The sequence below is a fragment of the Stegostoma tigrinum genome, chromosome 12 (genome assembly GCF_030684315.1).
Source record: "Stegostoma tigrinum isolate sSteTig4 chromosome 12, sSteTig4.hap1, whole genome shotgun sequence".
NCBI lineage: Eukaryota > Metazoa > Chordata > Chondrichthyes > Orectolobiformes > Stegostomatidae > Stegostoma > Stegostoma tigrinum.
Window position 1 is genome coordinate 35,648,041 of NC_081365.1, and position 26,907 is coordinate 35,674,947.

General features: G+C 41.6%; 1 protein-coding gene across 5 annotated transcripts in view; it reads right to left on the reverse strand.

Moving 5' to 3' along the window:
• Positions 1 to 26,907, reverse strand: part of stxbp5l (syntaxin binding protein 5L) — a 523,376-nt gene that overhangs the window by 167,532 nt on the left and 328,937 nt on the right. For all 5 annotated transcript variants that reach the window (XM_048540360.2, XM_048540359.2, XM_059650278.1 and 2 more), the window contains exons 13-16: positions 25,656 to 25,723; positions 20,603 to 20,643; positions 16,269 to 16,486; positions 12,561 to 12,736 (exon numbers count right to left, since the gene is read on the reverse strand). In XM_048540360.2, coding sequence (XP_048396317.1) covers positions 12,561 to 12,736; positions 16,269 to 16,486; positions 20,603 to 20,643; positions 25,656 to 25,723 — 503 coding nt within the window. The remainder of the gene's footprint in view (positions 1 to 12,560; positions 12,737 to 16,268; positions 16,487 to 20,602; positions 20,644 to 25,655; positions 25,724 to 26,907) is intronic.

A 26,907-nucleotide genomic window follows, 5' to 3' on the forward strand; every position in this document is an offset into this window, starting at 1 on the left:
CACTCCCCCTCCCATTCTTTAGATGACATGTCCATCATGGGCCTCCTGCAGTGCCACAATGATGCCACCCGATGGCTGCAGGAACAGCAACTCATATTCCGCTTGGGAACCCTGCAGCCCAATGGTATCAATGTGGACTTCACCAGTTTCAAAATCTCCCCTTCCCCCACCGCATCCCAAAACCAGCCCAGTTCGTCCCCTCCCCCCACTCCACCACACAACCAGCCCAGCCCTTCCTCTCCACCCACTGCATCCCAAAACCAGTCCAACTTGTCTCTGCCTCCCTAACCTGTTCTTCCTCTCACCCATCCCCTCCTCCCACCCCAAGCCGCACCTCCATCTCCTACCTACCAACCTCATCCCACCTCCTTGACCAGTCCGTCTTCCCTGGACTGACCTATTCCCTCCCTACCTCCCCACCTATACTCTCCTCTCCACCTATCTTCTTTTCTCTCCATCTTCGGTCCGCCTCCCCCCTCTCCCTATTTATTCCAGAACCCTCAGCCCATCCCCCTCTCTGATGAAGGGTCTAGGCCCGAAACGTCAGCTTTTGTGCTCCTGAGATGCTGCTGGGCCTGCTGTGTTCATCCAGCCTCACATTTTATTATCTTGTTTTCAGATAAACCTGCTGGACTATAACCTGGTGTCATGTGAGTTTTGACCTGATTTTGTTCCACAGATGCTGCCAGTTTTTCCAGCAATTACTGTTTTTGTTTCTGACTTACAGTACGCACAGTTTTTTTTGTTTTTTTTTAAGCAGTCTGACAGTTTGGATACACTGGAAGAGTATTGAGAGATACTGATGAGGTAGAGCTGGTTTTGTCAATTTACATATGAAATCAGGTGTTGTGTTTACACATAGTCTCAGTGGGGGTCAGCACCTTGATAAAAGAAAACTTTGGCAGATGTCAGAGGCCAACAATGTAGGACTGGGATGAGAAGCACTGGCATGTGATTCCCTGACTATGTGTGAATGGATAAAATCCAGTGAATGCACTGCCATCCATTTAATAAACAGTAGATAATCATTTGGGATTGATAATGTGATTAATCTTGTAAAGGGCTGTGGAGACGGACAAGAGGAAACAACTTAGAATCATCAGAGTCAAACAGAATATTATTTGTGACTTTCACTTAGGCTGTTTTGAAATTATAGCAAGGGCAGAGGGATTCAAACTAAGATTTGAAAGAGTAAAACACGAGAAGTGGCTATTCAGCCAATTAAGCAAATTAAGGGGTGTTTTGAAGAGCAATCCAATTAGTTGACTCTTCCCTATATCTCTGCAACTTTTTCTTCCTTAATCAAGTGTTCAATTCCCTTTTGGAGGCTACTACATCATTTGTCTGTTAGGTTGAGGAATAAAATGTATTCCAATTCCTAACCACCCGATGTGTGTAAGTATTTTGCATGTCACCTCTGGTACGTTTGCCACTGACATCTGTCTTCCTTGTCTACTGCATCACGTGAAAATCCTTCTAGCAACAATTGTAATCTAGTTATTTTTGGCTATAAATGAATAAAATCAGCCATTCGTAACTCATCACAACTGGCATTAAACGAGTAACCTCATCAGGCAAACAACAAACCTACGCTGCAAGATTAGCCATTGTAGTCAAGGTGCACTGTGATTAGACAAAATGAACTATATCTTCCACCTAACCTCCAGTGTCCTTAGTGTACTGTTTCTCACTAGGGTGCCAGAGCATCCAGATCAATACATACAACAGTAGTAATCTAATCTGTTCCAAAGTGCAGCCACTTTTTTTGACCTAAATATGGGGCCAATGCTGCTGGCCCAAGTAATAAATTCTTACATCAACATTTAGCAACAGAACATGTTACAGCAACTATGATTCAAGGGGGATTCATGTGTAGAGTTTTCATCGCCATTATATAGGTTCTGAAACACATATGTTCATCCATCAATTAGAATGCAATGCTGAAACCCAAAGATTTAACTCCATGAGATCCTGGATCCAGTTTCTTGTGTGTGAATTGTGAAGTCTTACAATGACATGGTCTGTAAATGATGCTTATTTATTCTATCTGTGGAACTCGCTCTGAAATGTTCAAGTATGGAAGCTCAATAACTTTAATGTTAGTTGTAAGCACTATCTGACAAGTTTCAGTCAGGTATCCAAGCTCAATAGTGGCAGCAAAATATTTCAGGTAAGGCCAGTGAGATAGGATGATGGACTAGCAATGCTGTCATTCACTATTGTCTCAGATGCTGCAGTAGTCTAAAACTTCTGGGGCAAAATTTTTTAAGCTGAAGTGTAGATGGGAACAAATCCAACTCATACTGTATGACATAAGATGGCCAGCTGCAGAAAATTGAGGGCCTTTGTTCAATGTAGAGGCGTGTACTAGAATGAACTTGATTTTGATGTTGAAAGAACTTTCTGGTGAAGATTGGTAAAATCAAATAAACAAATCCCAAGTAGCACCATTAAAATTGGACTGCCATTGATTCTAGGATGGAAATATTGGAGAACTCATCATTTAGAAATATCTTTCATGCTATGAATTTAATAATAACTGACAATACTTGGTAATTCAATGCAAATCTAACTCACGAAAAGAGTTCTGTTAAGGAACATATAAAGCCTAAAATTGAAATTGCTGAAGAAACTCAAAAGGTCTGGCAACATCTTGTGGAGGGAAAGAAGAATTAACGTTTTGGGTCCAGTGACCCTTCTTTGGAACCATTGAGAAAGGAGATATTTATAGAGCCTCCTCCTCCTCCAATGAATTGCATAAAAAACAATCATGACTGGATGTGTCAGGACTCCTGAGCAATGGTCCAATCTGTTGGCTGAGGAATTGTTTAGGTCTGTATATCACACGCGGCTTATGTTTGACACGCAAGTAGTGTTGTAGCTTCACTAGGTTATCACCTCATTATTACGTATGCCTTGTATTGCTTTCAGCATGTCCTCCTTCATTCTTCACTGAACCAAGGGTGACCTCCTGTTTTGATGGTAATAGTAGAGTGGGGAATATGCTGGGCCATGATGTTGCAGATTGTTTTGGAGTATAATTCTGCTGGCATTGCCCACAGTTTCTCAAAGATGCTCAGTTTGAGTTGCTAGATTTGTTTGAAATCTACTCCATTCAGCACAGTGGTAATGCCACACAACACAAGGGCATATATCCTAATTGAGAAGACAGAACTTCCTTGCAGTGGTGACTCCTACTGTTACTGTCACGGGTAGATGCATCTGAGGCAGGGAGATTAGTGAAGAGGGGGTCATGTATGTTTTTCTGCCTTGTTGTTTCCTTCAGCACCCGCTGCACTCTCAATGGTGGTCCTAACAGTGTAGATCATGTTCCATGCAAAAACTCTCTTTCTACATGGTCCTGCTGCATCTATCTGGTTGGCAGTGCAGCAGCCGATATGGCTACTGTATCTGCAGTTTCAGTTATCTCTGTTGCCTATTGTGGCTTCTTCACAGTAGTATGATCACAGGACGAACAGTTGGGTTGACCACTGCCATGCTTTTTTCACTTTTGGCAGATCTGTGAGAACATCAAGTGGAAGCACACAGTCCTAGCAAAGGGGTACAATAGCGTTGAATTCCTTCCTATGTGATATCCGCACAGATTTCACAGTCTCACATGTGGCTAGGCCCTAAGAGGCTTGTGTTCCAATATGATTTTACATTACTGTGGTTCTTGAAAGAACAGCTCAATGCCATTAACATTGGAGGCATGTGCTACTACTGGATTAGCTTCTATCCTGACAATATATCTACATCCAGAACATCGAGACCCTTCAGAAGCGTTTCTCTCTGCCAGTCCTGAACACTCGCAGCAATGTGCCGGCATCTCCAGGCACTGCAATCCAGCCTACCCCAGCTCAGAGCCTCCCTCTCCCAGATCTGCAAAGGGCTCTCCTGTTTTTTATTCTCCGTAGGATCTACAAGCTTAACACACAGTTCTACTCAGCTTTACTGGACACTAAAAACCGTAAGTACAACAAACTCACTGGTCCCTGCCACCCAAAACAGGATTCTTCCACCTCCCAAATCCCCAGCCTGACCCTGTACCTTCCCCACAATGTACCCACTGCCACTAGCCATGAGGCCACTGCCGATGAACCCACAGATGATGATACATCTGCCACCGCCAGGTACACCACTTCTGGGAAAGCGAGCGCCACCGCTGCTGCAGCCACCGCCTCCAATTCTACAACTAATACCACAGACATTACCGTCACCACTACTGCCGCCACCTACCCCGCTCCGCCCACCAATGCCACTTCGTCCATCACCAACACCCAACAAACTCCGCCCACCATTGACACCGACGGAACTCCGTCCATTGCTGACGCTGACGGAACTCCGCCCACCGCCGACAGACCTCTGCCCACATCAAATGAACCCTGCCCACAGCCAACATCTAACGAACCCTGCTCACAGCTGACGCCAACTGAACCCCACCCACAGCCTCCACAGCCAGCAGCCCCAGAGGAGATAACCACACTGAGCCCTGCCGAATTTTCACCATCCCCCCAGACCTCCCGCTGACTGAGGAGGAACGGTCAATCCTTAGCAAGGGGCTAACCTTTGTCCCCCTCCACCCACACATCAACGAATACCAGTCACGTTTGGACATTGAGCAGATTTTCCACCGCCTCTGCCTCCACGCTTACTTCTCTAACCATGAGCCTAACCCTCCCTCCACTGACCCCTTCTCCCACCTCCAACATACCCCCTCCTCCTGGACACCAACCCAACCTCCCTCGACCTCTTCATCTCTAACTGCCATTGAGACATCAATCGCCTCAACCTCTCCACCCCTCTCACCCACTCCAACCTCTCCCCTGCAGAGCATGCAGCCCTCCGCTCCCTCCGCTCCAATCCCAACCTCACCATCAAACCCTCTACATTGTTGAGGCAGATGCCAACTCTCCGACACCTCCTCCTAGCACTCCCTGGATCATGACCCCACTCCCAAGCACCAAACCATCATCTCCCAAACCATCCACAACCTCATCACCTCAGGTCACCTCCCACCCACAGCCTCCAACCTCATTGTTCCCCAACCCTGTACCGCCCACTTCTATATCCTTCCCAAAATCCACAAACCCGCCTGCCCTGGTTGACTCATTGTCTCCGCCTGCTCCTGCCCCATTGAACTCATCTCCACCTATCTTGACTCCATTTTCTCTCCCTTGGCTCAGGAACTCCCTACCTATGTCCGTGATACCACACACGCCCTCCACCTCCTCCAGAACTTCCAATTCCCCGGTCCCAAACACCTCATTTTCACCTTTGACATCCAGTCCCTATATGCCTGCATTCCCCATGCAGATGGCCTAAAGGCCCTCCGCTTCTTCTTGTCCCGCAGGCCCAACCAGTCTCCCTCCACCGACACCCTCATCCGCCTAGCCCCACATGTCCTCACCCTCAACAACTTCTCTTTCGATTCCTCCCACTTCCTACAGACAAAGGGGGTGGCCATGGGTACCTGCATGGGCCCAAGAAATGCCTGCCTCTTTGTAGGTTTGTGGAACAATCCCTCTTCCATACCTACGCTGGCCCTAAACCCCACCTTTTCCTCCGTTACATTGATGAGAGTATCGGCGCCACCTTGTGCTCCCACGAGGAGCTCGAACAGTTCATTCACTTCACCAATTCCTTCCACCCCAACCTCAAGCTCACCTGTTCTCTCTCCAACACATTCCTCACCTTCCTGGACCTCTCTGTCTCCATTTCAGGCAACTACCTAGAAACTGATATCCATTTCAAGCCCACCGACTCCCACAGCTACCTAGAATACACCTCTTCCCACCCACCTTCCTGCAAAAATTCCGTCCCCTATTCCCAATTCCTTCGCCTCCGCCGCATCTGCTCCCAGGATGAGGCATTCCACTCCCGTACATCCCAGATGTCCTCGTTCTTCAAGGACCACAACATCCACCCCTCAGTGGTCGAGAATGCCCTCGACCATGTCTCCCACATTTCCCGCAACTCACACCCCGTCCCCACAACAACCACCAAAAGAGAATCCCCCTCATCCTCACATACCACCACACCAACCTCCGAATACAATGCATCATTCTCCGACACTTCCGTCATCTACAATTCGACCCCGCCACCAAAGACATTCTTCCATCCCCACCCTTGTTTGCTTTCTGGAGGGACTACTCTCTCCGTGACTCCCTTGACCACTCCACACTCCTATCCAATCCCACCACACCTGGCATTTTCCCCTGCAACCGCAGGAAGTGCTACACTTGCCCCCACGCCTCCTCCCTCACCCCCATCCCAGGCCCCAAGATGACTTATGACATCAAGCAAATGTTCACCTGCACCTCTGCTAATGTGGTATCCTGCATCCGCTGTACTCGTTGTGGCTTCCTCTACGTTGGGGAAACCAAGTGGAGGCTTGGGGATCGCTTTGCAGAACACCTACGCTTGGTTCGCAATAAACAACTGGACCGCCCAGTTGTGAAACATTTCAACTCCCCCTCCCATAGACAACACGTCCATCCTGGGCCTCCTGCAGTGCCATAACGATGCCACCCGAAGATTGCAGGAACAGCAACTCATATTCTGCTTGGGAACCCTGCAGCCCGATGGTATCAATGTGGATTTCACAAGCTTCAAAATCTCCCCTCCCCCCACTGCATCCCAAAACCAGCCCAGCTCATCCTCGCCTGTCTAACCTGTTCTTCCTCTCACCTATCCCCTCCTCCCAACTCAAGCTGCACCTCCATTTTCTTCCTACTAATCTCATCCCGCCCCCTTGACCCATCCCCTCCCTACCTCCCCACCTACACTCACCTCTACAGGCTCCATCCCTGCACCTCTTTAACTTGCCTGTCTCCTCTCCACCTATCTTCTCCTCTATCCATCTTTGATCTGCCTCCCCGTCTCACCCTATTTATTTCAGAACCCTCTCCCCATCCCCCTTTTCTGAAGAAGGGTCTAGGCCCGAAACGTCAGCTTTTGTGCTCCTAAGATGCTGTTTGGCCTGCTGTGTCCATCCAGCTCCACACTTTGTTATCTCGGATTCCCCAGCACCTGCAGTTCCCATTATCTCCCTTCTAACTTATATCAGTCATCCTTACCTCATGTAAAGCACACAAAAAATAGTCAATGTGGCCTTGGCATGAGGCAGTTGCCAGGCAACCACCAGCCTTCCTTCCCCAACCTGGCCTACCAGAGAACCCCTCTGCAAGTATACCTCATCAGACGAATTAGGACATAGCTGCTCCAATGCAATGGTTTGCAGTTCAAGAGATTGTGCACCATGGCCAATGGGATGCAGTTTTGAGTCAATGTGTCTTGCTCCATTGAGTATTTTTGAGCTGAGCAATCACAAAATCGCGATCATATTACAGTGTAATCTGACTTATGACAGGAGGTCAGAGATGGATGCGATGACATTAAAAATATTTGCTAATCAGCCTGTTTGGACATGTTATGGCACACTTCCTTGACAGGTATAACTTGAGCCCAGTTTTTCTGGCCCAGAGGTAGGGACACTACCACTGCACACGAGATTCCTTTGTATGGTACGAGGTTAAAAAAAACACCCTATTTGTATGTTGTGACACGCATTGAGACCAAATGGGACTTGAAGGCAGACCTTCTGGCCCAGAGACAAGGGCATTATCATGGCACCACAAAACTTCTCTGGATAATGAGGTATAATGATATGCCGATCATGTGTAAAATGATGGCGAATAAATGACATTATGTAATCACCGCATTCTCGAATGCTGAAGTAGAATATTAGGTGGCCTTACACTTCATCCTTTAATTTCAAAAATTCTCTTACTGTCCCATCCAACTTTGGGTGCTGCTTTGTTAATATTGAAAGTTTATTGTACAGTAAATTTTCAGATCAAATGGTGAGCTTTAGAACTTGAGTTTGCTGCAGCATTTTGCAAGCCAGTCCCCAGACTTGAGCTGCCTGCAGGCTCAAACACATGATGATATGCCTATCGCAAACTTCCGATTATGTGCAACATGTCTCACTGACAGACAGGGCTCAGTCCCCAACAGACCTGTAAGACGACTCTGACTGACCAACCAGCAGGGCCTGGACTGTTTTGTTTGACTTTCAGGGGTGACTGTGACTGACTGACTGACTGCGGTGATAGCCACCAACTGACTTTTCATACTATGCATGTCTTCCCCTTTACATTTCACACATCACCGTGCCTTTCATGTGCATGAAGTGTGTTTGCCACATTAGCTGCAGACACATGCATCATCTCGGACACTGATGCAGCATGTGCCACACAGTGATATGCACCACACCTTTCATATTGACACTTCACAGTTTCTTATAGCCACATGATCTTTATGTGAGCCTAAGAAATAGCAGCAGGAGTTGTCATTCAAACCCTCAAGCTTGCCCTTCTATTCTATAAGATCATAGCTGATCTGTTTCAGACGTCAATTCTTCTTTTGTGCCAGGTCTTCATAAGCCTCTTTCCTAGATCTTCAAAAATCTATTTGCCACCTCTTTAAATACTGTCAGTGATCTAGCCTCCACAACTTTCTGGGATACAAAATTCCAAACACTCACTGCTCTCTGAGAGAAGAACTTCATTCACATCTCAGTTTTAAAGGAAAGTTCCCTTATTCCACAACTATGTTCCCTAGTTCAAGATTCCCCTTCTAATAGAAACAACTTCTCAACACTTACCCGATCAAGTCTTCTCACAATCTTGTATGCTTTTATAAGCTCACTCCTTGTTCTTCTAATGAATAAAGGCTAAACCTATTTAGATGATCCTCATAAGTCAATCCCTTCATCCCAGGAATCAGCCTAGTGTATCTCTCTCTCTTGATCTGCTTCCAAAATAAAATTCTAGTTCTATTTTTCTCTCTTTACATGCTTCTAGATCTGCTGAGTTTCTCCAGCACTTTCTATTTTTGTATCAGATCTTTAGCATCTGCAGTTCTTTGTTTTATTTTTGTTATAAATATGTGTTTAATTTCTCAGCATTTTTGTATTACTAGTGGAACATGAGCATCGCTGGTAGGCCGGCATTTATTGCCTGTCCCTGGTTGCCCTTGTGAAGGTAGTGGTGAACTGCCTCTTAAATTGCTGTAGTTCATGTACTGTAGATTGACCCACAATGCACTTAGGGAGGGAATTCCAAGATTTTGACACAGCGACAGTGAAATAACAACAATATATTTCCAAGTCAGGGTGGTGAGTGGCTTGAATGAGAATGTGCAGGTAGTGGTGTTCCTGTGTATCTGCTGCCCTTGTCCTTCTAGAAGGAAGTGACTGTGGGTTTGGAAGGTGCTGTCTGAGGATCTTTTTTAAATTTCTGCAGTGCACCTTGAAGATAAAAGGGAATGGATGATTGCGGATATGGGGCCAATCTGCTGCTTTGTCCTGGATATCGTCAAACCTCTTGAGTATTGTTGGGGCTGAAGCCATCCAAGCAAGTGAAACTATTCCATCTTGGGCCTTGCAGACTGACTTTGAGGTGTCAGGAGGTGAGTTACTCAGTGCAGCATTCCTAGCCTCTGACCTGCTCTCATAGCCACTGCTTTTACGTGGCAAGTCCAGTTGGGTTTCGGATCAATGGTAAACCTCTTTCCTGATAGCGGGAGTTTTACTTATGGAAACACCATTAACTGTGAAGGGGCAGTAGTTAGATTGTCTCTTATTTTCTAATTGCCAGTCCAAGCTTGGATGTTGTCCAGATCTTGTTGCATTTGAACATGGACTGCTTCAGTATTTGAAGAGTTGTGAATGGTGCTGTACATTGTGTAATCATTGGCAAACATCTCCACTTCTGACTTTACGATGGAGGGGAGGTCATTGATGAAGCAGTTGAAGATGGTTGGCATAGGATGCTACTCTTAGGAACCATGGGCATAATCTCAGAATAAAGGAGTCACCTCATCAGGACACAGATGAGGAGGAATTTCTTTTCTCATAGTGTAGTCAATCTGAAGCATTCCCCACTGAAAAGGGCTGTTATGGCTGGATTGTTAAATATATTTAAGACTGAGATAGATTGATCCTTAATCAGCAATGGAGTCAAGTGTTGAGGGGTGTAGGTAAGAAAGTGGAGTTGACGATCATCAGCTTGACCATGATCCCACCAAATAATGGAGCAGGCCCAATGGGCCAGTTGGCCCACTTCTGCATCTAGAAGAAATGTTGAACCAGGAACTAAGGAAATCCTTCAGAAGGTGAAGATAGATGAGTCCCCTGGGCCGGATGGGATTTATCCTTGGATCCTCTGGGAAGCCAGGGAGGAGATTGCCGAGCCTTTGGCATTGATCTTTAACTCGTCATTGTCTACAGGAATAGTGCCAGATGACTGGAGGATAGCAAATGTGGTTCCCCTGTTCAAGAAGGGGAGTAGAGACAACCCTGGTAATTACAGACCAGTGAGCCTTACCTCAGTTGTTGGTAAAGTGTTGGAAAAGGTTATAAGGGATAGGATTTATAATCATCTAGAAAAGAATAAATTGATTAGGGATAGTCAGCATGGTTTTGTGAAGGGAAGGTCGTGCCTCACAAACCTTATTGAGTTCTTTGAGAAGGTGACCAAACAGGTAGATGACAGTAAACCGGTTGATGTGGTGTGTATGGATTTCAGCAAGGCATTCGATAGGGTTCCCCACAATAGGCTATTGTACAAAATGCGGAGGGATGGAATTGTGGGAGATATAGCAGTTTGGATTGGAAATTGGCTTGCTGAAAGAAGACAGAGGGTGGTAGTTGATGGGAAATGTTCATCCTGGAGACCAGTTACTAATGGTGTACCACAAGGGTCAGTGTTGGGTCCACTGCTGTTTGTCATTTTTATAAATGACCTGGATGAGGGTGTAGGAAGATGGGTTAGTAAATTTGCAGACGACACTAAGGTCGGTGGAGTTGTGGATAGTGACGGAGGATGCTGTAGGTTGCAGAGAGACATAGATAAGCTGCAGAGCTGGGCTGAGAGGTGGCAAATGGAGTTTAATGCAGACAAGTATGAGGTGATGCACTTTGGTAGGAGTAACCGGAAGGCAAAGTACAGGACTAATGGTAAGATTCTTAGTAGTGTAGATGAGCAGAGAGATCTCGGTGTCCATGTACACAGATCCTTGAAAGTTGCCACCCAGGTTGACAGGGCTGTTAAGAAGGCATACAGTGTTTTAGCTTTTATTAATAGAGGGATCGAGTTCCGGAACCAAGAGGTATGGTGAAGCTGTACAAAACCCTGGTGCGGCCGCACTTGGAGTATTGTGTACAGTTCTGGTCACCGCATTATAAGAAGGATGTGGAAGCTTTGGAAAGAGTGCAGAGGAGATTTACTAGGATGTTGCCTGGTATAGAGGAAAGGCCTTACGAGGAAAGGCTGAGGGACTTGAGGCTGTTTTCATTAGAGAGAAGAAGGTTGAGAGGTGACTTAATTGAAACATATAAAATAATCAGAGGGTTAGATAGGGTGGATAGGGAGAGCCTTTTTCCTAGGATGGTGACGGCGAGCATGAGAGGGCATAGCTTTAAATTGAGGGGTGCAAGATATAGGACAGATGTCAGAGGTAGTTTCTTTACTCAGAGAGTAGTAAGGGAATGGAACGCTTTGCCTGCAACGATAGTAGATTTGCCAACTTTAGGTACATTTAAGTCATCATTGGACAAGCATATGGACGTACATGGAATAGTGTAGGTTAGATGGGCTTGAGATCGGTATGACAGGTCAGCACAACATCGAGGGCCGAAGGCCCTGTACTGCGCTGTAATGTTCTATGTTCTAAGAGAAAAGATAACAGTAATTGCAGCAGATTGAAGAGTCTCAATCTATCTTTCAACAGTTGCAGGCCTGGTATAGAGAAAATTGTATCACTGACTGGCATAGACATTTTTCTTCTATGTTCAGATTCTATTTGCAACTGGGTATCATTGGTCTCATTGTAATTGGGGTCAAAGCGGGGATCTTCCTGCAATATACACTTAACGGGAAAATACATGCCTTGTATCTTATTGGACCATAACAGAACTCAAATGATCACATTCTCAAAATAAAACATTTGTAATTCGTCAAAGCTGATAATGTTAATATTATGTCATCGGTCTCTTTTTTGGGACAAATGTGGCTTCCTGCTTGGATTTGATTAACTTGATTTGATTTGGTATTAACATTTTATACTTTGAATTCTTGAGGAATATTTCAATACAACAAAGGAAGGTGGTACTTTAAACAGAAAATAACACAAATTTCATGTAATTCATAATACTCAGCCTTGAAAAATCAAAAGAATTGTAGATACGAAAAAGCTAGGTAGTTTGAATAAAAAATACAGGATATTTGATGCACCAAAGGTAAAATAAATAAATGCAACTTCTGAAATCATTTCAAGTGCCAACGCACACAGAATATTTTCAACCAGGTTCTCAATTTTTCAAATTTTGATTCTATGCACGAGTAGTGATGCAGTAGGTAGCGGAAGGTCTTAAGGAGCCTCATCTCTACAACATGACTTACTGCATACAGCATTTTGCATCTCCAAATTTCTTTACCCCTTGGATATAAAAGTTTTGGGATATATCAGTGTGGAAATTAACATCATTCGCTTACTTGAGACATGGGATGTTGTCCTTTAATCCTTCTGATGTTAATGCGTTTGCACTACTTGATAACGCAGAAGTCTTTGAAAAGTACAGATGTGAAGAATTATCAGTGATTGGCTGTACAGACTCAGGTTCAGGGGTAACAATATCTTCAACTTCATATTGTAATCGCAGTTCCAGAGCCTAGAAACACAAAGATTTTGAAGAAATTTTAAGCCCAATTTCTTGTTTTATCAATTAAACGTTTTTTACAAGTATACTTAATCCACAGTTTTCCTTTCAGTAGTTTTCATAATCACACATGGATTAGAGAACTGGCAGGAGGTCTATTCTCAGGCCTTTTTATATGTGTCACAGTATGAGTAAACAAGGGACAAGTGCAAGGAAGTGTCTGCCTCTAGCTGCCATCTCTTCATAACAGCATGGCTGAGTTAGCAACAATAGCAGAGGTCTGATCTTTAGGTTTTGTTGGGAGGAATTCTGTTACACTGACCTCATTATAATCAGGTCTGAGGACCAATATCTGGTGAAACACGAATTTCATTCTATATCTCTGCACAAACTAAAATGACCACTTTGGAATTTCTAACACCACATATTTTCTATCACTCTTCAAAATAAATGAGTAGTTTTACATGCAAAATTGAATGCAATTTTTACACACATAGTAACTGTAGGTGCTGTTGTAACACATGATACTTCTGCAACTAGCCCTCAGTTCTCTCAGAAATTTCAATTTCCAGCATTGTTGCCAGGTAGCACCAATATAATGGTAATTGTGGATGCTGCAGGCAAACAGAAGTAGTTAATGGGAAGTTAATTTAAAAGAAGAGAAAATACTGAGAAATATTTAGCATGTCAGGCAGCATATGTGCAGGAGAAACATATTTAAAATTGCTGGTTGATAATCCACTAATCCAGCTATCAAAACTGGAAAAAAGTTAATGATAACAGATTTTAAACAATTACAGACATGGGAAAGGGAGAAAGGGTGAAAACCAAAATGGAGCATTTGTGATTGAATGGTGGTGGGATAGATTAAAGGACAAAATGAATGATGGTGAAAGGCAATAGAAGCTGGTAATGAGAATAGAAAATACTGGAAATATTCAGCCAATCAAACAACATCTGTGTAGAGAAGAACAGAGTTAATGTTTGAAGATGATGGAAAACATTAGAACTGAGAGAGTGAATGTAAGTAAATACTTATACATATTTAATAAAAGGCTGTGAAAAAATACAAAAAAACTCTTCAATAAGAGACACAGAAAGCCAACAGCAAATATAGGCAGTATAGGAGAGAAAAATACATTACATTTGTATATAGAAAATCTTGCAAAATAAAAAAAGTTGAAAGTAAAGTAGATTTTGAATTAGGAAAAAAATACAAACAAAAATTATGCCTCCTTTTGTCATTTCAAGTTAAATTAAAAAAGTCTGCATTGTTCAGTCACCAATGTATTCAGACAAAAGATTTCAACCTTTGTATCAACCTGTCTCCCTATCCAGTAGACACTGGACACTGACAGATGCACCCCTTATTGCATGTACTCACTGCTGTTCAGGCAATGGTGGTTGTAGTTAAGATTTGGAGTAACTAAGGTTAGTGCAAAGATCAGAGGGTTGCAGAAGAAACACATACTGTCCGAAAAAAAGTACTGTCTAGAAACTTGTCTCTTTGGAGCTTCACTAGAAATGTAAGAAATATTCATAATAGTTTATGTTTATGTAGGCTGTATAAGGCAGAAATAACATCCCAAGGTCAGGTGCATAAGGTGAAAGTAAAGGATAGAGTAATCAGAACAAATTAGAATGGTGAAGTTAAAGTTGCAAGCTATAGGCAGATTGAAGTCACACCTGCTGTCAGAAGAGAATTTTCCAGGAGGTTGCCACCTAATCTGCAAATGATCTTCTCAAATGATCATGTGCAGCAGGTAAAATAGTGTACTTGAGTAGAAGCACTGAATTGCTAACTCCCATGTAAGGAGTGTTTTAAGGCCCTGGATAATGATGGAAATAAAGCATAGGGAGCCATTGTTCACACAGGGCCATGGCATTTCTTTCCACTGGGGAGAAAAAATTATAATGTGATGCAAACTGTGTGATTTATGTACAGTCTTTAATGTTATTTGTTGTGAGTTTGGTTTCTGTTCTTTAAGTTAGTAACTGCTGGGTTTTCTGTGTGTCTGAAATTAATAATTCTAAGTATGTAGCTCTGGTGATTTCTTTTAAAAACAGTTTTAGAATCCTGACATTAAGTGGTTTTATGCAATGGACTTGTATTTATTTAGATTGTTGTGCAACCCAACATGATAAGGAATAGAGCCTGAAGGTTAATTAGAAAGTTCCAGAACTTGGTTCTTTTTTGAAAGATGAAGGAAACACTCATAGCTGAGAGAGAAAGACTTAGCTTCGAATGTGAGTGTCAAATGTGAAACTATGTATAAACGTGCTACTGAGAAGGGAAGGATATATTGGGAGATAGGTTATCTTTGACTGAGGCCTTGGTGTTAGGCCAGACCAGAGGATTGGGACAGAGCTCCAAAGAGACAATTTAAAGTTCAGTCAAATCAAGATAGCTCTAGGAAGAAGATAATGCAGTTCCAGTTTAAACATTGAAGACACAGGTGGCTAAAATCTACAGAGATGTTACAGACAGGGACACTGATGTGAGTTGATAGTATTGTACTAGTGTTTGTGTATTGTAAGAGTGGCATTATTGGTACTACACTAAGCTGTATATTTCCTTTTCAATTTATAAAAGAGTATTTTGGGATTAATAGGTTTGCACTTCTACTGTGTTTTTAAAATTGCTTGAATTTACACAAGAATGGATAATTTCATTTCTTTTGTCATAAACTTTTTTATTGTTAAATCAAAATCTTCAGCATAACGAGTGTACGTTTTAATGAGAGAGCACTATGTTTAAACCAAACCAAATAAAAAGAAAAATCTATCAAGCTAGGTTCCTGTCACTGGATCTGACTTGTCCATCAATAACATCAGCTGGGATTATAACAACAGCATAAGGATAACCAGCCCACAAGCGTAGAGTAAGGAAACTACCAGAGCTGGGACAGGGATTGCACTTATGCTGTTAACTATATCTTTAGCTTTATTCTGCACTGTGGTCTAGTCATTTAGCTAACTGAGTTAAAAATCCATGGATAGGGATTTAGGCAGAGATAAAATGTTGCATCACCTATGTTTGCAGGAGGAGAAGTAAGGGTAAGAAGAGTTGGAAACAGAGTGACAGAAGAATGGACATGATAATATAGAGGGACCAGGGTCTCTGAAAAGCAGAAGCAGACAGAAACAGAAAATATCTCTCTGCCTCACCTTAATTACTTATATTCTTTAGTTTTTCTGATACTTCTACACTACCTCATTGATGTCATCTGACTTGTACAAAATATCTACAATACGTCATATTAAAATATAACAATAGGCACTATCATCTGTCTCCCTCCCCACCAAAAGCCACCAATTGAATTGGACTAGTTGAATATAATGATATATATGACATCAAAAAATTTGTATTTGGTAATTATCATCAATAATTTGCGTCTGTTCATTGACATTAACTTTTAATTTAAAATTGCAAATACATAAAACTTGCAGAAAAACTAAAGTTGTATCTTATGAAAGTATGTTTTTTGCTTGTGGCAACAAAATAGAAGGAAGAGTAAAAAAAGTCCGTAACGTAGAGACTCACCACTATCTCAACAGTAATTTCATGCTTGCTGAATCTGTAAACAATCACATGTGCTGAAATGCCAGCGACACAGAACATTCTGCTCTCTGGGCACCAGCTGATCATTTGTATAGCATAGGGATCCTCTTCAACAATTTCTGCAATCTGCTTTGCATCTTTCATTTTCTGCTTTTCAAATACTTTGGAGGTTTTAAGCTTGTATAACACTTGAAGAGTTACTTACAAAAGACAGACAAAAATAATCAGATTAATTAAAAAAAACAGCTGTAGTAGTAAATAAACAATTAGTAAGTTAGAGGCAAATTTGTATTTAGCACTCGTTGGTAAAATGAAATACTTTTTTGTCAACCTCCTAGTCAGGTTTTATATCATTGAACTGAATTTTCCTCACAGAGGTAGAAAATAGGAGTCAAAAACTCATTCATAGTGTGAAATCCATTAAGCTAAGATTTTTATTCAGAACAGCCCTTAATTGGCACTGTTTCCTATCCAATAAAGGCAGCAGAAGGCTCTGAAAAGTGGAGAACCAGTCATAGATCTTCCATTAGCAGTGGAAAAACATCCAGCTACAATACAAAATAAGTAACTGGGAAGGAGCTTCAACAAGAAAATGTCCCTTCAATCACTTTGTAAAATCTTAATAAATAGTTATTAAAAAGTACCAAGGGTGTTATGGGCTTTTGCCTCCAGCAGGATATTTGTACCTGAGTAGGGAATACTCATGTTAGTTCCTGTCACATAAGAACTAGACATGGATCACATAGTAACAGATGTTAATTACAGCTCTTGGTACACACACACACACACACACACACACACACACACACACACACACACACACACACACACACACACGTATAACAGTCACAGGAACTTCATTGTTGGGGTAAATATGAGGCTATTTGGTCATAACAGCAGCACTCTTCCATCAGCAAGTCATGCTTCAAACGATCCCATTTAAAGTGGATAAACAAACAGCAGGCCGGGAAGCAGAGTCAACATTTTGGGTTTTACGCTTTATAACCTTAAGCTAAGACATAGTGATGAGATCATAAGCGTGTCCTCTAAAGGTGTACTGCATACTTGCTGTAAGATGGAAGACAACATGTCTATTTATCCAAATAAAAATGAAATCTTACACAGATAACAGTTTTATATCCAATAATTATACAAACAGGTAAATTGTTTTTACATTTGATCTATTGATAGTATATTAGCCTGGAGAGATAAATGCTGTGCTTGGCTGACAACTTGGTTGTCATCATTCAACTTCATGACACAATGTTGTCAGAGCTCTTTACCTCACTCTCTTCATTGGTGTGTCACTATTATAAGTTCACTTTACCCCGATTATCGGCCTTTTCAAATAATATCTTTTCAAGTTTTAACATGACACACTTGTTGATATCTAGTCCTGACTGGAATACTTACTACATTATTCAGATCATTGAGTTTCTTTTTCACTTGATAAGGTCCAGTGAGCCTACCTCAGGGACAGGTAAAAACACGAATATCTTGTTTCAGGAACAAAATTTCAAAGCCTGCTCTTTTGATCTGCTCTAATTTTCATTGGGCTAGATTTTATGACTAATACCATGCTATTTGGTTACAAAATTCAGAGGCTTCTATGAGTGTGTCATGCTTCACATGACCCCCAGTTAAGTTGGAGTTTGGGACTGTTATACCCGTAGGTATGATACTACTATAATGTCATAAGCATGTCCTTTAAGGGTTTATTGCATACTAGTTATGAGACATAACTCCTGAATTGTGGAAACTGTACATTCGGGGTGAAAGCCCCTTTACAATGCAGCCTTTGGTTGCCAAAACAGGTAGGCATGGGAGGGTGTGAAGGTAGTACCAGGATTAAGCTTGCCACTAGTTGCCTGTTTTTCGGCAATAAACATGGTCATTCTGCTGTCAAGTCAGCCTTTACCTATATTTAACATGGCTTGCAGCAAGTCCTTACCAGGCCCTGAATCAGCGTCGGCCAAAATTGAGCCAGTTGGCCTCATCATTTTTCTGCCCAATTCATCTGATGTTGATGTGCTTAAAAATTCAGTCTTTGATTTTTGTATCTGTATTGTATTCTTTACATTAGCTTCATGAGGATGCCCTTTGCATCTTTGATGTCAAAAGACAATTTGATGGTAATTAATTTAGCTGTTGGCAATAAAACACTAATGACAATAATAAAATTCAAGTCTTAGTTACAACTTTTTAAAAAGCACCACAGATTTTCCTTATTCTGCTCTGTCCCGCTAGGAGAAACATCCTCCCAGCATACAGCCTGTCAAGTATCCTCAGGATTTTATATGTTTCAGTGTGATTACCTCTTACTCTTCTCAACCCTAATGGATGAAGGATCAATCTGTCCAATCCTTTTCATAAGATGACCTTTTCAGTCTCGGAGTCAGTTAAGTGAATCCTCTGTGGCCTTCTCCTTAGTATAGTTACATCATTTCTTGAGTAAGGACACCAAAATAGACTGTCGTAAAACTGTGCTTTATTTGTTCATGGGTTATAGGTTTCTCTGGAAGGCTAGCATTTGCTATTAATGTCAGTTTCTGTAAATCGGGAGTTACTTGAAGACCAGACATCCACGCTTCTATAGTCGACTCACCTTGCAATAAATGACAATTTGTACCTATATCCTAACTTTGAGATTTGTGGACCAGGGTACCTAGATCCCTCTGCACCTCAGAGTTCTGCAATTTCTCATACTTTAAATAATATGCTACTTTTCTATTCTTAAAGCCAAAATGCATGCACATGCTCATATCTTTCCACGTATACTATCTGCTAAGTTTTTACTCAGGCACTTAAGGTACTTTATTAGCTAAACATCAACTGAGCATTCTGAGGGCCAACGATCACTGAAATACAGGTAAATTGTGTACCCAGGATAAAATACTGACACATGAACAAGGCTTAAATCTCAAGCACTATTAAGATGTTAGCAACACCGATAAATGCATTTTTTTTAAAGCAGCCATTGCGGTTGGTGGGAAAGGCTAGAATCACCTTATCCTTCTTTCGTTTGTCATTGTAGAAGATGAGGGTGCACAATAACAGGGAAAAAGCTCACACAGGCATAAGAATGTCCCAGCTCAGCACCCTTACTAGTATGGAGGAGATGGGATCATGCTAGTGCAGGGTGGCATTATATAAGGATGTGGATCATGAAAAATGGAAATATCTGTAGGAAAGATTAATAGGACATTGAATTGTGTGGAAAGGGTCGGAGTGCACTCCTCTGCATATGATAGCGTGTTAAAACCTAAGATAACAAGGTGTGGAGCTGTATGAACACAGCAGACCAGGCAGCATCAAAGGAGCAGGAAAGAAAAAGGTCGGCTTTCCTGTTCCTCTGATGCTGCCTGGCTTGATGTGTTCATCCAGCTCCACACCTTGTAATCTCAGACTCCAATATTGGCAGTTCCTACTATCACTGTTAAAACCTGAGCTGTGTTGCAGGGCAAAAAGATTATTTTTGTTTACGAAGGTTTTTTTTTGAAATTTCTCTAGGCTCAATTTTTGATGTGTGGATCATTGAATTTTGAACCTTACAATAAGCTTGTTAGCAGGCTTAATAGGTCATTGATCAGGACTGGGCTGGTTGCTGGGTCTCGGCTACCCGTCTTCAGAAAAGCAACCATGTCGATCAGCGAATCGACGTAAGGAAATTATCCACCAATCAATTTCAGTCCCTGTCCAGGTTTGACAACCCTCTGACCAAGAGGGAAAATATGTTCTGTTTTGCACCAGATACAGCATCCTAGTTAGCAGTAAAAGTAATCATTTTTCCTCAAAAAAGTGCCATTTTGAAACAAAATAATTTTTGCTGCTTCTCACAAGTATATATAAATCAGAAACAAAACCAGAGGTTGCTGGAAAAGCTCACAGGTTTGGCAGCATCTGTGAAGAAAAAATCAGAGTTAATGTTTTGGGTCTGGTGACGTTTCCTCAGAACTGACCCAAAACGTTAACTTTGGTTTTCTTCTTCACAGATGCTGCCAGATCTGCTGAGCTTTTCCAGCAACTTCTGTTTCTGTTCCTGATTTACAGCATCTGCAGTTCTTTCCGTTTTTGTTATGTATAAACCAGTATCTTTTTTACACAATTCTAAGCAGAACATAACTTTACATCACAAAGCTGATGTAATTTTGAGTTACAGATTGCAGTGAATCAGTTCTTGGACAAACTTGTACTGTCATTGCTTTATTGGCCCATATAAAACTTGCATGGTAATTATATTTCATATTAAATGCATTTATGAGCAGGCCTTTAAGAATTTGAAAGTTTCCTGAAAATGTTCAAGGTTTGATACTTACTGGCAGAAGCATCCCAAAATTTCAATGAGCCATCTGCGTGCCTGTGAAAAACAGAAGTTTTGTTGCAAATGAAAGCTAATTGACACCAGGATGTAATGCAAATAGGTTAGATAATTGTGAATAAGATAAATAATATAGTCAGTAGCTAAAAAATTGCGATTGTATTTTACAAAACACAGCTCTACTGTTACAGAAATATTTTGTACATTGTAACTCAATAAATGGACAAATTGGCTCAAAAAATAAATCCATCTGAAGAATCCTATAAACAAACCATAATATGTAAAAGCAATTTCCAACTTGATCTAATTCTTCTCAAAGATTTATTTAAGTGATAAAAAGTTGTTGATAGCTGTCAAAAAAGATATGCTTGAGGAAAAGCATAACTGCACCATGTTAATATTTTATTTAAATAGATGAGTAACTGCAAAATACTCCCAGAGAATGTGCAAACATAACCTATTAAACATAAGAAAGCATATACTGTTTTAAATGACTGGTAACACTTCTTGTAAAAGTAATAAATACTTACTTAACAATACAATTATTAAAGTCTAAATGGTGCAGACATTGAAGTAAAACTTTAATGTGTAACTGATCAGGATATTTTCTGTACAAAGTGACTACTTATACACAATACTCAGATTAGAACATACATTTATACAGATCACAATTGTTCTATATCTTAATTCTGTTTACCTGTTTTTGTTCCACAGCCATCAATAACTTGTTTGGATTTGATTTATTGTTGTCACATGTACTGAGATACAGTGAAAAGCATTGTTTTGCATACCTCTACAGTCAGTATATACCATACAAAGTATATTAAGTACTGAAACAGAGTGTAGAATAGTTTTACAGCCACAGAGAAGGCGCAAAGAGAGAGATCAACATTAACATCTGAGAGGTACATTCAAAAGTCTGATAATAGTGGGAAGAAGCTGTTCTTGAATCAGTTCATACATGAATGCAAACTTTTATATCTTCTACCCGATGCCAGAGGGTTGACAAGAGTATAACTGTGATGGGAGGGGTCTTTGCTTATGTTGGTTGCTTTCCTGAGGCAGTGGGAAGTATAGATGGAGTCAATGGATTGAAGGCTGGTTTGCACAATGGTCTGGGCTATGCTCATGATTCTCTATAGTTTCTTGCGGTCTTGAGAAGAGCAATTGTCATATCACACTTATGCATCCAGATAGAATGCTTTCTGTGGTGCATCTATAAAAATTAGTAAGAGTCTTTGTGGATATGCTGAATTTCCTTAGCCTCCTGGGTAAGTGGAAACAACATCGTGATCAGAGATAATGGGAACTGCAGATGCTAGAGAATCCAAGATAACAAAGTGTGGAGCTGGATGAACATAGCAGGCCAAGCAGCATCTTAGGAGTACAAAAGTTGATGTTTTGGGCCTGGACCCTTCATCAGAAACAACGTTGTGCTTTCTTGATCGTTGTGTTGGCATGGTTGGGCTAGGATAGATTATTTGTGATCATCACTCCCAGAGACACTTGACACTCTCAACCATCTTCACCTCAGCACCATTGAGGCAGATTGGGCATGTCCTCCACTCTGCTTCTTGAAGTCAGTGACCAGCTCCTTCGTTTTGCTGGAGAGATTGTTGATTTTACAACATGACTCTCAGCATTCAATCTCTTTCCTATATTCTCAGTACAACAGTGATGCTGTCAGCAAACCTGTTAATGGAGTTGGGGTGGAATTTGGCTATGCAGTTGTGAGTGTATAAGGGGTACCATAGGCGGCTGAGTTTGCAGCCTTGCAGAGAACTGGGGTTGAGGATTAATGTGGGGGAGGCACATTGTTGCCTATTCTTACTGATTGCAGACTAAAGGTCAGGAAGTCGAGGAGTTGCAGGGTGGGGAGCTGTGACCTAGGTCTCGGAGTATGGAGATGAGTTGTTTGGAATTATGATGCTTAAGGTAGAGCTGTGTCAATAAGGAGGAGACTGACATAGGTATCCTTGTTACCCAGATATTCCAGGGATGAGTGTAGCATCTGGGGAGATGGCATCTGCTGCGGATCTGTTGTGTTGGTAGGTGAATTGCAAAGGATCAAGGCAATTGGGTAGGCTTGATTTGATGTGAGCCATGACTAACCTCTCGAAGCACTTCATAATTATGGAGATTAGATTCACTGGGCAGTAGTCTATGAGGCACGCTGTACGATCTTAGTTTGGCACCGGGATGATGGTGGTCTTCTTAAAGCAGGTGTTAACTTCAGATTGAAGTAAGGAGAGGTGAAAGATGTCAGCGAATACTCCTACCAGCTGATCTGCACAGGATCTGAGTGCACAACTGGAACTCCACCTGGGCCAATCGCTTATCGTGGGTTCTCTCTCAAGACAGCCGATCTAACATCTGCGGGGGTGACTGTCATTACATGTGCTGTTGGGACGGGTGATATTGCTTCATTGACCTTCTGTTCAAAGAGAGCATAGAATGCATTGAGCTAATTGGATGTTGCTCACAATTCTGTTCGACTTTGCTTTGTACCTCGTTAAGCTGCAAAAGCCATGAATAACAGGTGTCTGTGTGGTTCACCTGGATCTCAATCTTACTTTGCTATTGCACCTTAAATTCTTTGGTGAAGGTTGTACCGGGATTTCCTGTATTGGTCCGGATTGCTGGACTTGAAAGCGACCTGGATTTCAGTGGAGAGTAGGTCTCCCAGTTCATCTGTGGTTTCTGGTTAGGGAACAATTGGACTAACTCCTTCGCTGCGCAGTCTTCTACACACTTACTAATGGAGTCTGTAATGGTCATGGCATACTTGTTTAGGTTGGCCACTAAGGTCTATCTATCAATCTCAGCTTTGACATTTTCAATCAACTTAGATATAACAGATTATTGAGTAAAGGTTTTCCAGTTTTCCACTGCTCTTTGTATGAAGAAGTTATAGAACCATAGAGTAATACAGCATGAAAGTGACCTTTCAGTCCAACATGTCCATGCCGACCAGGTTTCCCTAATTAAACCAGCCCCATTTGTCTGCTTTTGGCCCATATCCTTCTCAACTTTTCCTATTCATATACTTGCCCAAATGGTTTTTAAATGCCAAAATTGTACCCGCCTCCACCACTTCCTCCGACAGTTCATTCCACATATGCAGCACTCTGCAGATACGCTCATTGTTCTAGAATCTTCTGCCAGAGGAATTAGTTTACTTAACTGGCCTAATAAAACAATTAATCATTTTGAGTTCTTAAATTATATCCCCCTGTAACCTTCTAAATTCGAGGAGTGCAATTTTCGAATATGTGATGGGAACTTATAATTTACATTGTATCTGGAATATTTCACACTGCATCATAGCATTCTCTACTTTATTCATTGAAGTGTTGCTCTTGATAGCAAGTCTGCAATATACATTTGCTTCCCTTGCTTGTATATCCTGTCCAGTACGTAAACAGCGAAATGTTCTTTAAAAAGTTACCAAGGTGTAGAGCTGGATGAACACAGCAGGTCAAGCAGCAGGAAGGCTGACATTTCAGGCCTAGACCCTTCTTCAGAATTCTGAAGATTCTTCAGATTTCTGAAGAAGGGTGTAGGCCCAAAACGTCGGCCTTCCTGTTCCTCTGATGCTGCTTGGCTTGCTGTGTTGATCCAGCTCCACACCTTGGTATCTCATATTCTCCAGCATCTTCAGTTCTTACAATCTCTGAAAAAATGTTCTTTAAAGATGCTTTGGCGCAGGTACTAGTCATTTGAGGAAAATGCTTTGAAGTGACTTATGGCCAGGTTCAACTAGCACTTTGTCCCAATTAGGTAAAAATGTTCATAAGCAATGACAATGCCCAGGAACCCTTTCTCAATCTGAACATATATTACATTGTGGTACATTTGCTTATACTTGTCATAAAGATGCGCATGCAGATGTAACCGAGTGTCCTGGATGCATTAGGGTTATGCTGGTTGGGTTCCAAATTCCAATTCCAGGATAAAAGGATGAAATAAAATTAAATGCAGGTTTCAGTAACAAGAAAATGCGATAGAAGGGGTTAAAATGCAAAGGAAGCTTGTAATCAGCCAGTTAAGTTAGTGTCCTCTTTAACCATCCAAATTTTCACTTGCATCTGTCTGCAGCAATTGGCTCTTTCAATTGCCGAAGTGATAAGAACGTAGGAAAATTCTGTCAACATCAAATGTGCAGTTATGCAAATGACTGGGTGGCTTTGAAAATGCACTTAGCTTAAATGATAAAGTAAGTCAAGACTGAAAATCTCCTTGAACTCTGTAGCTTAATAATGGTGTAATAACTATGGTCCAAGTGCTGAAGTCAATGAGGAAACTCAAGGTCATTGTTTTTATATCCAGCAAGATATTGGAGACAAATCACATGATGTAAAAGACCATAGCATTCAAGTGAATGTGAAACTCTTGCAACAGGTGTATCATTAACATATAGTTATTGGCCCACTATACATACAGCAAATTTTCAAATCTAGGCCAACACACATGATATAGAATTATACAGTCAAACAGCATGGAAACAGACCCTTCGGTCCAACTAGTCTATGCTGAACAGAATCTCAAACTAAACTAGTCCCACCTTCCTGCTCCGAGTCCATATTCCTCCAAACCTTTCCTATTCATGTATTTATGTGTCTTTTAAACATTGTAACTGTGCATGCTAAACTTTTGCAAAATCCAATTCACTATCATATAATTGTTAGCTTCTACAGGCATCACTAGCATAGCATCATCTGATGTTTTCAACATATATTACGTTAGGGGTTACTTTAAAACATTTCATAAAATATTGGCTCACAAATAACATTAAGCCTCCTGTAATACAAATATAAAATAATTAGGAAACATTTTACTGTGAAGTTTTACAACATGACCAAATTCAGAAATACACCAAATAATCTCCAAATGAAAACTCAAAAGAGGGATCACATTCACTTGAAATTGTAAACATAGTTTAATGTTTATTCTGAAAGGTGTTTTGTTCACCTTCTGTGCATTTGCCCCAGTAAAATAAAATAAGTGCAGTAACAAGCTATTGATTCACACTCTGTTTATGGTGTCCTTACCCAGTTATGATGATTTCAGAGTACGATTGAGCACCCAAATTCCATGTGCCACCAGCAATTGGCCATTCCTAGCAAAATATAAAAGTATGAAATCTTAGACTGGTTATAAAGTAAGATTTTCATTTTTTATTAACAGACATTATTTCCTAACTTGTTTGATACAACTTTCATATAGAACCAAAGCTGAATCATTAACTTTAAAAGTCCAAATCTATTTACCTGAACTTTGCGTATTTTTTACTATCTATCCTATAAGCAGCCTCTTATTTTAAAAATAAATATTGCATAGAGGAAGATTCTTTCCAGATCAGCAATTCTATTTTATAGGTTACAAGCAATGTCCTTGCTGGTTTAAATTTTCTTTGTTTATTCATTCACAGCATGAGGGCATCTCTGACTAAGGCAGCATTTATTGCCCATCTCTAATTGCTGAGAGGGCAGTTAAGAGTCAAACACATTGCTGTGGAGTCTGGAATCACATGTAGACCTGGCCAGCTAAGGATTACAGTTTCCTTCCCCAAAGGACATCAGTGAACTAGATGGGTTTTTCCTGACGATTGGCAATGGATTCACGATTATCATTAGACTCTTAATTCCAGATATTTATTGACTTCAAATTCCACAATTTGCTGTGGTGGGATTTGAACCCAGATCCCCAGAACATTATAATAAAATGTGAGGCTGGATGAACAGAGCAGGCCAAGCAGCATCTCAGGAGCACAAAAGCTGACGTTTCGGGCCTAGACCCTTTGCAAATCATTTCCACTCCCCCTCCCATTCTTTAGATGACATGTCCATCATGGGCCTCCTGCACTGCCACAATGATGCCACCCGAAGGTTGCAGGAACAGCAACTCATATTCCACCTGGGAACCCTGCAGCCTAATGGTATCAATGTGGACTTCACCAGTTTCAAAATCTCCCCTTCCCCCACCGCATCCCTAAACCAGCCCAGTTCGTCCCCTCCCCCCACTGCACCACATAACCAGCCCAGCTCTTTCCCTCCACCCAATGCATCCCAAAACCAGTCCAGCCTGTCTCTGCCTCCCTAACCTGTTCTTCCTCTCACCCATCCCTTCCTCCCACCCCAAGCCGCACCCCCATCTACCTACTAACCTCATCCTACCTCCTTGACCTGTCCTTCTTGCCTGGGCTGACCTATCCCCTCCCTACCTCCCCACCTATACTCTCTCCACCTATCTTCTTTTCTCTCCATCTTCGGTCCACCTCCCCCTCTCTCCCTATTTATTTCA